The following is a 15,419-nucleotide window of genomic DNA, read 5'->3' on the forward strand; positions in this document are numbered from 1 at the left end:
GTGGGGTGGGACAATGACGGCTGGCCATGGTAAAGACATCGAAACTTTACTTACGTAATTGATGTTTCCCAGGTCTTCCACCAGCTATTCACTGGAGGGCCCACGATGATCTTTGTGGTAGTGACCACTTCTCGATCTTCCTGTCCCTCCCTCAGCATTGCTCCCCTGAACGCCCACCCAGATGGGTTCCCTATAACGGTGGCTGGGATGTGTTCACCTCTGCTGCCGTCTTTGGCTCCCCATTGCAAGGCAGTATCGATGCAATGCCCCTGGTAGCTGAGTGGTCAGCGTGACGGAATGTCATACTTAACGGCCCAGGTTCGATTCCTGGACTGGGTGTTGTGTTGTCCTTTTCACCATCATTTCGTCACCATCGACACACAAGTCGCCGACGTGGCGTCAACTCGAAAGACTTGCACCAGGCAAACAGCCTACCCGATGGGAGGCCCTAGCCACACGGCATTTCCATTATATCGATGCGGCTTTTCAGCATACAACAACAACCATTCTTTTGGCAGCCAACCAAGCCATCCTCCCTTCTTCAGGATGCCCCCCCTCCATCGGAAGATGGTACCCTTGTGGACCTCAGAGATCGTTGGAGTCATTAGAGATCGTAGATGGGCTCATCCAACACCATAGTGGCACCCTTCACTGGGGCACCTCATTGCCTTTAAACAGTTATGTGCCAGTGTTCGTTGCCTCATAAAACAACGAAAGCAGGAATCCTGGGAACGGCACATTTCCACCACTGGATCATGTACCTCTCCATCTCAGGTATGGGAAAGATTCGATGACCCTATGGCTTCCAGTCCCCTGCAAGTGTACCAAGTATTTCCTTAAATTATGCCATTTATACTGATCCAGATGCTGTTGCCACGTGTTTTGCTGAGCACTATTCTTGCACATCTCTGACTGAGACCTACCAACCTGCCTCCGGCTCATAAAGCAGTGGGAGGAGCAAATGCACTCATCTCTTACTGCCTGCCATCTGGAGGCATATAACATTCCGTTCTGTGAATGGGAACTCTCCAGTGCCCTAGCCCAGTGGCCTGATATGGCCCCAGGGCCAGACCACATCCACAAACAGATGCTGAAGCATCTGTCAAGTGGATTGTCAACGCCACACCCTTGTCCTCTTTAACTGAATCTGGAATGAGTATGAGTTCCTATCTTAGTGGCGAGAACACATGATAGTTCTGGTACTGAGACTAGGCAAGAACACTTTCGAAACTGACAGTTATCACCCAGTCAGCCTTACAGCTGTTCTCTGTAAGTTGCTTGAACACATGGTGAGCAAGCAGCTGTGTTGGCTCCTTGAGTCTCAGGCCCTTTGGGTTCCATCTCAGGGAAGTTTTCGCAAAGGCTGCTCCACTGCTGATAATTCGATTCACGTGGAGTCCACCATTTGGATGGCCTTTGCACATCATCATCACCTCATTTCTGTCTTTTTCGACCAACAGAAGGTGTATGATATGACACAGCATCACCACATCCTTACTACATTACACGAGTGGGGTCTCTGGGGTCCACTCCCAAATTTTGCCAAGAACTTCCTGTTGCACCGTACATTCTGGGTTCAAGTGGGTGCTTGACTCAGTACCTGCCATATCCAAGAGAACAGGCTCCCACAGGTCTTTGTACTAAGTGTCCTCTTTCTGGTGGCCATTAATGGTTTAGCAGCAGCTGTGGGGCCGTTGGTATATGCCGCCGATTTTTGCTTTTGTTATTTCTCCTCTAGTGTGGTTGTTAGTGTGCGTTGCCCACAGAGCGCCATACGAAAGGCAAAGTCATGGGCTGCCACACATGGCTTTCAGTTTTAAGCTGCCAAAACTCGTGTGGTGCACTTCTGTCACCGTTGTACTGCCCACCCACACCCAGAGCCATCTCCGACACCGGCGACCCAGAATTGGGCTTATAATTGCTGAACGCCTCCAGTGTTTCTATTTAGAACTGCAGCTACCTTCACTATCACCCCTGGTTAGGGAGACATCGCATCTGCCCCCATGGCTTGTGCCCTGAACTCGCATCTGCCTTGAAGTCTCCATTGGTCCAAAACATTCCGGTGAGCCCACGATTTTTCGCCACCTGTTCTTGGCTGTCCTTGAGAAGTATTTGGATTGGAAGTGGTACTCACCAATGAATCAACAATCGACAGACGAATAGGCTTTGCACACACACATGCACAGTGTAGTGAACTCCACTCTTTGCCAAATGGCTGCAGTGCCTTCACTGCTGAACTGATGGCCATTAAATTAGCACTTAGCCATGTTCGTTCTTCGTTCTTGCACTGGCAAGAGTATCCTACTCTCTAGTGACTCACTTAGTAGTCTTCAGGCTATAGAACAGTGCTGCTCTCCTCACCCGCTGGTTTCAGCTATCGAGGATCTTGCCTCAGACCTCCAACAAGCTGGACCGCCAGTCATTTTTGGTTGGTAGGTTGATTCGAGGCAGAGGACCAAACAGCGAGGTCATTGATCTCTTCAGATTAGGGAAGGATACGGAAGGAAGTCGGCTGTGCCGTTTCAAAGGATCCATCCTGTTATTTGCCCGAAGTGATTTACAGAAATTGTTAGATCGTCAAACATTTCTATGTACAGATGCAGGCTGACAATAATGTGTCGGTTATAGACTGCAGATTACTGCTAAAGAGATAGTAAAAAGGTAGCAAATTAAGAAGAAGGAACCTGGATAAGTTGCGTTCCAGAGCTTATCGCTGATGATTATAATAATAAAAGTGTTGAAAATGAAGAATCCAAAGGGAATTCACGCATGTAAAATGTGAGATTGGCCGAAAGTGCAAAAAGCAAATTGAGAATGGCTAGACGAAAAATGAAAGGCTGTAGAAGTATGCATGGAAGAGATGTTAAAAATAAAATCTCCATTGGAGAAGCAGCTGTATAGACCGCCAAGAGCTCAGATGGCTAGCGAAAACTAAATGAAGAAGGGACGCCTGGAAGGAATATGTAGAAGGGATGGTGTAGGGCTGTAGAAGCGAAATTGAACAAAATGTGAAATGTGAGATGTCAGAAGACATGAGGCAGTACTGATCCTATGACTTATCTTAGAATATAGACTGAAGAAAGATAGACTTGTATTTGCAGTATTTGTAGATTTAGAGTGAGTTTTTGATAACCCTGACTGGAGTACACTCTTTCAAACTCTGAAGCAGAAGGAATAAAACACAGGGACACAAGATTCTCTATAATTTGTGCAAAAAACCGGACTGCAGTTGTAAGAGCTTGCAATATAACCATGTTCGTCCGTGCTAATCTGCCTCTGGTAGCTGCACCCCTGTCGAATCTGGCTGAAAAATGTTTGTCTAAAGTAGGCTGTCTTTAATGATGAGGCCCATACCAGGTTTGCAGTCCAGATTCTTTAACTGCACTCTGATACTGAATAACCTACTGCCTATGGCCAGATCAAGTCTTATTTATTTTAATTTATGCACAGCTAAATGGTGAGCCACATACTACATTCCGTTGATGTCCTATAACGGACTGTGTGACTGTATTCACCTAACATAGAATTGATATAAAAGTTCATGTGTGTCAAGTAAATTATTAACACATTTGATAACTACGCCGTTCTTGAAGTATAACTGGCATATTAACATGAAAAACGATGTGCACAGTAACTATAGTTTGGAAATAACACAGTTCACAGTCCAATTCTTCCACATTTTGCAGAATGCTTTTAACTAAAGATTAACACTGTTCCTGAAATTAATTATAAGTTCACAGCTAATCACTAAAAACAGTCACTGAATTACAGAATAATCTCTCAGATACGAAATTTAGATAAAACTTGGCACATTGTATGACTTGCAAATTGTGCTAACTCACCTACAGTGCACTTTCCCTTATTGGCCGACATAGATCTTGCACATTTCAAAACCTTCCACAGACTGACTAAAATGGCTTCAAATAGCCTCTCTTTCATAAGGTTACTGTAACTGAAACGGAAGTAGTCTCCTATTTCTTGCTGTATTTTCATGAGTTACAATCAAAAATTTAAGTTTCTGAGCAAATGAATAGTAAAGGAAGATTCTTCTAAATGTGGACGTTTGGATACAACAATAATCTCTACTTAATTATTACTCAGTCTAGTCATTGCATTTCAGTAACAATGTTTTAGCTATGAATGGTAATTACTTTGAAACTAAAAGTTGAAACATTAGCTCTATAATTGCTTCTGTCTTTTACATGGTCTTTTTATGTACTTGATCAGGAAGTCTGCAATCCCGTATTTATATATAGACAATTATAACGAAGTTTTGTGTTACTGATTTTTAGATAAATTAATACACTTATGAGTTCTAATCAACCAGAAGCATTTAATAGATAATAAAGTTAAGTTGACTAAGCCCTGAGTTAATATGCAAGGTTTTTGGTACCTTGCACATGTCATATAAATAACACTTGAAGATACTTACAAAAATGATGGAATAAAAGCATAACAGGGGTAAAGAATCCAATAACTTTATTACAAGTTCAAGGACTTGAAAGGGAAGCAGTAATGGAGAAAGTAGGAGTAGAGAAGATATAAAATCCATAGTGGTCATAGCAAGGGAAACAGTTCTGAAAATGAGGTATTTCTTAGCATCCACCAAATTTAACTGTTAGGAAGTCTTTTCTGAAGGTATTTGTCTGTAGTGTCTGAAGATTTTTGTCTGAAGTTCAGCCCTGTATGGAAATGAAACGTGAATACAAAACAGTTCAGTGCAGAAGCGAATAAAAGCTTTGGAAATGTGATGTTACAGAAGAATGTTGACGATTAGGTGGGTAGATCATAAAACTACTGAAGAGGTACTGAATCGAACCAGGGAGAAAAGAAATTTATTGCACAACTTGACTAAAAGAAGGAGTTGGTTGATAGGAGATAGCAAGTGTCAAGGAACTGCTGGCTTGTCAAAGGGAGAAAGTGTGGGAGTTAAAAATTGTAGAGGGACACCAAGATTTGACTACAATAAGCTGATTAAAATAGATGAACGGTGCAGTGGTTTTACAGAGGTGAAGAGGCTTACACCAGATGGACTAGCATGGAGAAATGCATCAAATGACCCTTTGTAGCGAAAACCACAACAAATAAATAGTAATGTGATTACATGTAGCTATAACACATTTTAAAGATTTTAAATAAGCAAAAGGTCACAGTGGAAACTAAAATAATTTAAAAAATGTAGCTACAGAGCGACTATATCTTATGACATAAAAACAGATCTCGATTGTACGTCAGCAGCTCACATAGAACATCGTAAATATTAATATGTGACACACCACTGCATTTTTCTTTGACGAGGTATTAAAAGCTGTAAAAAAAGTGCATTGTTCCATCAAAAATACCTATAGCTACTTGCATATCTCGGTGAATTAAAAAAAATTCGAATGTTAATCATATGATAAACTAGGTATTTAATGTGTGCGATCATTTGCAAAAAATCTCATTTCGATATCTTCAATCATTTATTAAACATGATGATTGGTACAATCACACCCGATTAGTAGGGACATAATTGAGTGCACCACTTATGACCCATCTGCCAGATATACAAACCAGTATCTAGAGAACGAAACGATATATCGTTCTGCTCTGGATTTAAACTTGCTCTTCTTAAAAATAATGTTATACACTCTTGGTAGTTTGGGTCATAATGACCTGACAAGGAAATCTCTAGAAGAGTGCATTAAGGCAATATTAGTACATGACATTTAATATAATTTAATTATTTCCTGCCCCAGGTACGCTACTGTTGTGCAATGTAATATTAGTATTGATCACAATTCAAGCAAAGAAACAGAGGTATCTTTCTTTTAACCACAAATAATATTTGGTAAAAACATAAGTAATATCAGCGTATTCTTTCTTTATAGTGTGGTTCTAAATACAATAAAATAATATTCGATAAATTTCTCTACCTGATTGTGGATTCCAAAAGCTGCTTGTTGATTCACTATACGATTTATAAACACAAGTAAGCAATAATACATCAATATATGCTTCTAACATAATTTTATCTAAATCTTCCCATTTGTCACTATACACTCTCTGCCCTCAATACACTTGCAACACAATACAGCAGAGTGTTTTGTTCTTAATTACTTGCAAAACGGATTTGATATCATTTACTCTGGATGTAGTATATCTGGTTAGACAAGGTGTCACTTTCATTGGATGCCCTTCCACGATGTGGAAACGATACCAAACTCCAACTGGTGTTCTTATCTTTCGATTTAACTACTTCCTCAGTTTCCTAATTCTCACTACTAACCTCACTGTGTGGAGCATAGTCTTCTGATTCTGACACAGAGTAAATGCTGTCTTCACTAGTGTAGTTTTGTTCTTCTGAAATATCGTCCCCACTGTCAGGTGCATTGCCTAATGCTTCTAATTCACCTTCAGTTAAGCGATATTTTGCCATCACAACAACACATCACTATTTACTGCAAGAGCTAAAAATGTAACATCTTCCTTCAACAGTCAATTGAGCAAAACCAGTTTCTTACTCTCCAACATTTATATTTACAACAATATAGTGTGTATTGCTGCAAAAGCAAAAGTGGCCTCCAGTGTTGTGTATATTGATATGCACATGGGTCTGAATATAGTGGGAAGCGAAACTCAATGAAAGCTGTGCAAAAATCAGTATTAAAACAACTAGGTGATTATTGTCCAAGGAATAGTAGTGTAACAATTTCAACTATAAAGAACAGAATGATGTTTTTCAATAAGTCAAGGTCTTATGGGAAGCTGTTATGAACAGAAACAAATACATAAATTTACAAGCACCAAACATTACATTTAAAGTAGCAATAGAAAGATAAATTTATGGTTGTATCATATTGACCCAAGAAGAACAGCAGGGTTAAATACAGTTTCGATATGTTTGCCAAATTTCAATGCTATAACGTATTACCTAAAACGAACACAAAGTCTATGTAATGTGTTTTTGTCTCTGCAAACTTTTTAAAATTTCATGCACTGTTTTACTTACCTTTGTGCAGCACAGTAGCTATGACAAATATCGAAAAGAAATCTGGTCATTTATCAAGTGAACATCTCAGGCTGTAAGAGACTGTTGATTAAATTCTCTCTCCAAATAGTTTCCTTGAAATTGGATTATATATTTTACAGAGGCTGGAGCGTCCCCGCAAGCACTTCAGTGATAGTTCGTGTGGCCTGAACGTCGTCACTCAGAGCGTTCTGTTATCAGCTGCGCAGACCTGCAGCACGTCATGTGGCACGGGATGTGGTTACAAATCATCATGTTAAGCCTCCCATGACATGTTGCTGAGGGTGTTTCCATGTCAACCATGCTGCTGTCGCAGAGGTTGCTGTGCGGCAGCCGCTATTGAGAACAGGGCCTTAACCAAAATTCTCAATCCCACTTGCTTTGCCCTTATAGATCTCTCTCTCATTATGTTAACTGAATCTTCCATCGGTTCCTGGTAGAATAACATTATGATAAATGAAAAGCGGTAGTTCGCTTTTGTTCTATGGTGTTTCTTCTATTGTGTTAACTGGTTTTGGCTTACAAGGCCATCTTCAGACATTTACTGAGTATTGTCACTAAAGAAGTTACAATGTTCTTAAGCAACACTGGAAGAAAATTTACACATCTAGACTGAAACAGGAACATCCAGAAATAGTCAAAAAGGTGCTTCAGGATTTTAGTATTTGGAGGCGAGATATGTGGCCGAAAAATGCAATCCTTCTTTTCCGCATTGTATCAATAATGGATTCACTTTCTTTATACACTTCTGAATTCGACAAAAGTCCCCACTGCCCATTAACTTGGTGTTTCTGCCCGATAATTGTTCGGAGTATTCTTCTATCAACTTCCTGCAATTTGTCAGTTGTTGCTTGAGTATTTGGTCTGAATAGTGTTTCACTTGCATATGTTGCTGCCGGTTTAACGACGGAGGAGTAATGTCGAAATTTAGTATTTATTGAGAGAGATCGTTTTTTGCAATCAGACCTTTGCCGCTAATCGTTCTAGTTGTTCTATCTGAACCTTTGCTTCATCAATATTGTTTGCCAACAGCGCCAAATCATCTGCAAATGCAAGGCAGTTAAGTTGAAACTTTCTTCCAATCTTAACAGATGGTGGGCATATCTTGTTCCATTCACACATGATTTTCTCCAGCACACAATTGAACAATAATGGAGACAATCCATCGCCTTGTCGAAGGCCAGTATGAATCTCAAAAGGTTCAGAGACTTCATTTCTGAACCTTACTCTTCCTTTAATATTTCGAAGGGTGACTGCAAAGAGGTTGACAAGTTGCTGATGTAAACCAAATTCTTTAAGAATTCACAGTAGAGATTCACGATGGATACTATCGTAGGCTTCTTTAAAATCGACAAACGTGATCACTAGTTTCCTGTCCCTGACCCTTTGAAATTGCATTATCCATTTGAGACTAATAATTTGATCAGGACAGATTCGTCCTGGACGAAAGTCTCCTTGATATTAGCATAGTTCACCATCAAGTTGTTCATGAATTCTGAAATACAGAACCTTGGAAAATTTTTTTATATGTAATATCCAGCAGGGATATACCCCTATAATTATTTGGATCCAATCTATCTCCTTTTTTGTGTAGTGGGTGGATTATTGCAACATTCCATTCCTCTGGTAACGTCTCAGTATTCCAAATGTCAGTAAGATGTTTGTGTAAGTTCAGAATAATTTGTACATTTACATATTTCCAAAGTTCTGCCACTAGTCGGTTCTCACCTGCTGCTTTATAATTCCGAAGTGAGTTAACCGCTGCTTGTACTTCATCTGGTTGTGGTGGTATAACGTTTTCTAAATGCGTTTTGTTTCTTGGATAGGGGTCAAATTCCAAATGATGTTCAGGTTCCGCGCTATTTAGTAACTGTTTGAAAAATTTAGCCAGTATCATTGAATTGTCATAATGGTTATGTGCTACCTTTCCGTTTGTATCCTTCATCGTAAGAGTAGGTGGTGTGAATTTCGACTGGTACTGTTTGAATGTCTGATAGTAATCTCTCGTCTTGTGGCGATTGAAGGCATCCTCGATAGATTTTAGCGAGTTCTTATGAAATTGCCTTTTGACCCTTCTAATTTCTTTGGCGGTTGATCGTCTAGCATTTATTAATTCCTCCCTGGAGCTTTCAGTTCTCTTTTGTTGGTCATTTAATCAGGCCTTATGTTTACGTTGGAATGGAATGTCGTGTGGCTAGGGCCTCCCGTCTTGAATCGCTACATCACATTCCTCATTCCACCAAGCATGTTTCTTGCGTTTCCGTACAGGAGCTACTTCTTCAGCCAAGGCTTTTAATCGATTGACAGTGGCCTCTAGATTGTCACTTAAAGGTATCCTTGATCTCTCGTAATATATCTGATTGGATTATAGAACCATTTTTTTCTTTTTTCTCTGCAAATAGCCAGAACGAAATTCAGTAATAAGATACTAAGAAAACCTTTGCATTGCCCTAACTAAACGTTCAGCCTATTTTTATTTATTTTTGTTTCTAATCGTCAACCTCCTTCTGTAATGCAAAAAATCTCATTCTTTATTAGTTAGTTATTATTACTATTATTACTGTTATTCATTCACTCGCAAGAGCTTCCCTATGCCTATGCAGCCTCGTGACGATAGATAAATTTGTGTCACACTATACTGCTCAGCAGTCTAATATGTACTATGTATTCTGCAACTGCTACAGATAGCTATGAATTTATGACCACGATCATGGTTTACCGCTGGCTCAGCTGTTTGCTATAGTGTTACACATCTTAATGGAAGACTGTCTTCAGGCGCGGCAAGAGTCTTCCCCCTGAATAATTTAATTTTGGCGACGCTCATAATGGTGCAGTGGAAAGGTTTCCCTCAGTGCTGACGACACACTCGGTTCGCATTTCATACTCATCACTTTTTGCTCTGATACGAGTTCGTATGGAACAATATGTGTAAAAATTTTCCATAATTCTGTTGTCAAATCCAGTGTGAATCGGTCTAGAGAATGGTATGGACTGCCATAGTTTACAATGCTTGTTTTTAAATTACCAGTTTCCTAGTTCCAGCATCGTCATAATCGGCAGTATAAATCAGAAAGATAAAAATTACATTAAGAGATCAGGTGGTTGTACAGAGATAGCATTACTGTGCACACAGCTAGATTTAGAATGCTCTCTCTTATGTTTAGAGTTTAGATGACTAATTTTGGATAGAAACCGATATGGCCACTGCACTTATGACTGATGACACATGAAAATTGAAAAAGTTGGGATATCTCGTGAGAGAAGTTCCTAATCTGTTCTTGTAGTACAGCAACAATCAGCTGTTATAAGTCACAAGCCTTTATCAATGATAAGCCCCAGATATTGTCAAAAATTTGTGCTAGCTCTAGTCACAGTAAATCAAATGAAAAGAGAATATTAAGAGAATATTACTAGAATTTGGCGGCGTCACTCAGCACCAATCCCAAAAGTAAGTAAACCATCATGAGCTGCTAAACATCGTCAGCAATATTGCCAAGTGTCAACTGTTCCAGCAGTTTGAAGAACTTCATGGACAGATCACAAAGTCCTCACTGCCATCCACAGCCTGCTCCAGTCATTCCTCAGTGGAGCTGCCCTACCACACGCCAATCTAAGGGACAACTTCAAACTGACAGGAGATAACACCATTGTAAAATGCAGATGAGTTGCACACTTGCCCTGTTCTGATTTTGACTACACGTTATTTTAACAAAACTAAAAATGTGTGCAAAACGATCTTGTTCAAAATGCCAAGAAACAAATATTAAGCTCTGTTGGCCCCAAATTGTGGATTCACAAGAAGAAATTGAATGTATGACTACTGAACTAGAAACAAAACGGAAGAAAGAGGTAAATGTGCAGTTGTGTAGTTTCACTTATTTTCACCTGCAGATGTTAGCGTTCGTACACAGAAATTTGAATCGTCAATTTTACCGGAGGACCAGAAATTTAAAAGACTGTATAATGCTTCGGATCAATGCATATAGCAATGAATGACAACACATGCAGATGAGCACTCATTACTAACAATTATCACACACAGAAGAAAATATACATATTCGCCCTCTAGTGTATGAGACGTGCGGGCTCTGACCTACGACAGCCGCCCAACCGAGTGCTCTTTCGTAACAGAACTCCCTCTCGCCGTGGCGAGTGTTCCATTAGCCGCCCTTGGAGGGTTGGCGTCCTGGCCATTGCCCCTCAGGTACAAATAGCTCGAGAGAGGTCAGCACTCGCCAGCGACTCGGTCGAGTGTCGTGACTGAACATACCAGCCACCAAAGACATATAAATTTCTTTTCGAATGGTACAGGTCCTGCTAAAGAGTAAAGGAGAACATATGGAAATACATTCATCCCTGCGTCTGTCAACCAGTTTTTCCGTTACTACAGTTTGTAACTGGCGCCTGAGAAACAGAATCACATAAACAAGGAATACACGCAATCATAAAAAATAGTGACATTCACAGAGTCTCCTGCAAAGTAAGCACAGAACAAGAGAAAGAAAGTCAACAAGAAAAGAAAACGCACAAATACACTGTTCACTTCTGTGTCACTTCACTCGGTAAAGGACATGTATTGCAGACTGGTCTGTTGAAAATCGCTTGTGGTGTACGGACAGTGGCCACTTGCACCATTTTGTCGCGCCCAGGGTGTACTCCTTCAATGATGCCCAGGTTCCAGTATAAGGGTAGCAGGTTATCTTCCCTTACTACGACCAGTGAGCCAGGCTGCTCATTCTGACTGGAGCCTGTCCACTTAGCCCACTGCTGCAGACGATGTAGGTAGTCAGATGACCAGCGCCGCCGTAAGATCTGGAACCCCACCTTGTGAGCAAACTCAGTTTGGCTATACCTTGATCTGGCTGAGGGATACTTGTGATAGCGGTTCCAATCAGGAAATGGTCTGGGGTGAGGACCTGAGGGTCAGAAGGATCCCAAGATGGTGGTGTGAGAGGACAAGAATTCAAGCAAGCAGTATGACCAGTCAGGTTTGGCAGCTCTTCAACTGTTGGACATAAGGTTCCCATCGTTCGCCGCAAGTGGTACTTGAATGACTCCCCTCCTGCTTCCCATATTCCGTCAAAGTGTGGTGATGCTGGGGGAATGAAGTGCCAATCGATGCCTTCCTCATGCATGAAGTTTTGCACCTGTTTCTGCCGATGATGACTGCTCACAGCAGCTTATAACTCACAAAGTACTCGACTAGCTCCGCCAAAGTTTGTGCCGTTGTCGCTGTATAAGTTTTGGCACCTACTTCATCGTGACAAATCTTCTAAGGGCTGACAAGAATCCTTCAGTAGTCATGTTGCCAACTACCTCCGCCGGCCGCGGTGGTCTCGCGGTTCTAGGCGCGCAGTCCGGAACCGTGCGACTGCTACGGTCGCAGGTTCGAATCCTGCCTCGGGCATGGATATGTGTGATGTCCTTAGGTTAGTTAGGTTTAAGTAGTTCTAAGCTCTAGGGGACTGATGACCACAGCAGTTGAGTCCCATAGTGCTCAGAGCCATTAAAAAAAAGAAACTACCTCCAAATGCACTCCTCGTGTCACCAGGCACACCGACAGGGCAACATACCACGTTTCCTTTAATTTGGATCGCTATGGGCCAGTTTTCATATAGAACGGTCGTGTGTAATCAACCCCACAGTTGGAGAAGTGCCCCACAACTTCTACCTGTGGGCGTGGCAAGAGTCCCATGAGCATTGTGCAGGCTTTGCCTTTAATCAATGATAAGTCAAGCACTGATGCAGAACACCCGTGATTGCATTTTGTCCGTTAGGTATCCAATATTGCTTCCTGAGAGATGTAAGCATCAGTTGACACCCAGCGTGGGAAAGACGAAGATGTTCACCTTCCACTATTACTCTTGTGAGATGAGGGTCAGGTGGCAGTATGAGTTGGTGCTTCTCCTCATATGACGGATCTGCATATCGTAGCCTGCCGCCTGCCCCTTGTAATCTCATGACTCCGAGGATAGGATGCAATGATTTGAGTTTGCCATTCTTGTCTACTAGCTTGTTAGTCTCCAGCTGGTAGATTTCTGTTGCATATGTGGCTTCTTGTGTTAATCTGACACACCGTAGCAAGGCATCCTGCAGTTCATTGAGAGACAAGTTAGCAGTTACTCTTGTTTTCCTTGTAATTTTGCTGTTATTATAAATCTGATACAGTATGACATTATTCTCTATAATCGTGACAACTTCGAGAATCTACAGATGAGATCATCTTGGATTACTCTGCTGATGCGACAGAGGACTTAACTCCTGAGATGCGTAACCGCTAAAAGCATCTAATACTGACCATGAAGTGACGTCTTCTTTAAGTCAGGCTGATCCTTCCCACCACAGGCTGTTATCTCGCGGGTCTGCAGCAGATACTCCTCGCGAAGTCAGAGTAGCTAGGTTTTCCATTGCAGACACATTGTTTCATACCGCAGCTGCTGTGGTGTCCTGTATCTCGGAAACATGGTTCCCCACGAACGTCTTCAACCATGTGAGTGGACCCGCAAGACATGCCAGCACAATGGATGAGTCAGTCCACAGGTACGTTCGTTCGATGTCTACACCCAGAGCACGAACAACGTGATGGCAGTTGTGAAAGCACGAGAGCCCCACAGAGTTCCAAGCGAGGTAACAACAGCTTTATCAGTGGAGATACTATTGTTTTGGAACCCAGTAATTTGACACATGTGACTCCATGCTGGTTAGTTAATCGCACATAGACACAACAGCCATAGGCCTTCTCCGAAGCATCGCAGAATCCATGCAGTTGTATGCTGACAGGTTTCCCACCTGCAATGACTTAACGATCAACGCGAATGTTGTCTGTCATGTGAATTTCACTGCATAGTGTCTGCCACGAGCAGTGTGACTCTGGAGGCAAGCTCACGTCGCACGTTAACTTACGCTGCCATAGACGTTGCAAAAATATCTTGAATGTGATCATAGTGGGGCTAATTAACTCCAACGGATCAAAAATAGATAACGTGACAGACAATCACGTTTTGTGAAGCTGCCTACATTACGTGCTGGTCTGACATTGTTCACAAATTAATCAGCAACTGGGTATCAGAGTAAACCTAACGATTTAATATCCTCGTCGTTATCACGCTCTAGAGGTAGTTTTGTTGCTCACAACTCTGAGGTGATATTTTCAAGTACATCTGCACTGTTGCTGCACCATTCCCGTAATGAGAACCCACGTTTCTTCAATAGCTTTTTGAAATCTTGCTGGGCATTGATTGCAGCCTCTGCATTATCACAGCCTGAGACACAATCATCAACATAGAAATGATTAGTAAGAATGTTCGCTGCCTCGATCCGCTCACCCTCTTCATGAGCTAATTGTAACAGACACCGTACTGCAGGAAAAGGTGAACAAGTCATTCCGTACGTGACTGTCTTTAATTGGTGTTCCTGAAGTGGCGCAGATCTATCACTCCTCCACAATATTATTTGGTAACTGCTATCTTCATGCGCTACCAGAACTTGTCGATACGTCTTCTCTATGTCTGCTGTGAAGGCAATACGGTGCATGCGGAAGCGTAATACTATGGAGCACAAAGCATGTTTAATGGTTAGACCTACCATTAGCAAACTGTTTACTGACAAATTCGTGTTCGTTTTGCGGAATAATCAAACACTATTCTAGTTTTAGTAGTCGAGCCGGCTTCTTTAAGAACAGCATGATGTCACATGTAATATGAAATGGCATCTGTCGTGACTACTAGTTCCATATATCGTAAGCTTTCAAACTCTCTCATAAACTCTGTGTAGCTTTCCTTAAGCTTCCGTTGTTTCAGTAGTTTCTGTTCAGTCTGAGAGAAGGTATTTGCTGCAGTGTGGAAATAATTGCCTAATTGACTCGGCTCTTCGCGAAACGGAAGACGAATAATGAATCTGTCTGTAGAATCTTTAGTTGTGTGTTCCACAAAGCGTGCTTCGTATTGCTCCTCTTCTTTCGTCATTACAATACGATTTAATGCCCCTATCTCCCAGAATCTCTTCACTAACATTTGAACGACGGGGTCGGTTTTTACAAAGCACGACACGACCAGCCGCCTGGAAGAAATGATGTGCTCTACCGTTTGATACTGTGCTGGCATAACCCAACCTAGTTCTTTCTCTTGAAAAACAGGACCATCAGTTCCTGTGGAAATATTCCTTGCCTTCTGAATGCGTGGACAAACATCTGCTCCCAGCAACACGCCGATCTTGCCAGGTGACCAAAATTCTGGAACAGCGAGTTGTACACTTGGCAAGTCCCACGTACTGGGATCGGTTGTTTGTTCCAGCAAGGCGTCAGTTATCTTCGGCAAAACTAAACATTCGGCAGATAACATGAAGTTGTTTATACAGGAGCCGACTTGATCAGAGACAAGGTGTTCTGTTGCTGAGAGGATTGCACCTATTC

The 15,419-nt window shown here is 41.6% G+C and overlaps 1 protein-coding gene across 1 annotated transcript; it reads right to left on the reverse strand.

Moving 5' to 3' along the window:
• Positions 1–14,137: 14,137 nt before the first annotated feature.
• On the reverse strand, positions 14,138–14,596 carry LOC124722548. The gene has a single exon (XM_047247690.1). It carries the CDS (start codon positions 14,594–14,596, stop codon positions 14,138–14,140), a length of 459 nt encoding a protein of 152 aa, XP_047103646.1.
• Between the last annotated feature and the right edge of the window lie 823 nt (positions 14,597–15,419).

This window comes from Schistocerca piceifrons, chromosome X (assembly GCF_021461385.2).
Source record: "Schistocerca piceifrons isolate TAMUIC-IGC-003096 chromosome X, iqSchPice1.1, whole genome shotgun sequence".
Taxonomy (NCBI): Eukaryota; Metazoa; Arthropoda; class Insecta; order Orthoptera; family Acrididae; genus Schistocerca; species Schistocerca piceifrons.

What these genes read in the sequence shown, in the direction of transcription:
- LOC124722548 (XM_047247690.1), bottom strand. Translation starts at nt 14,596, where the DNA reads ATGGTAGGTCTAACCATTAAACATGCTTTGTGCTCCATAGTATTACGC.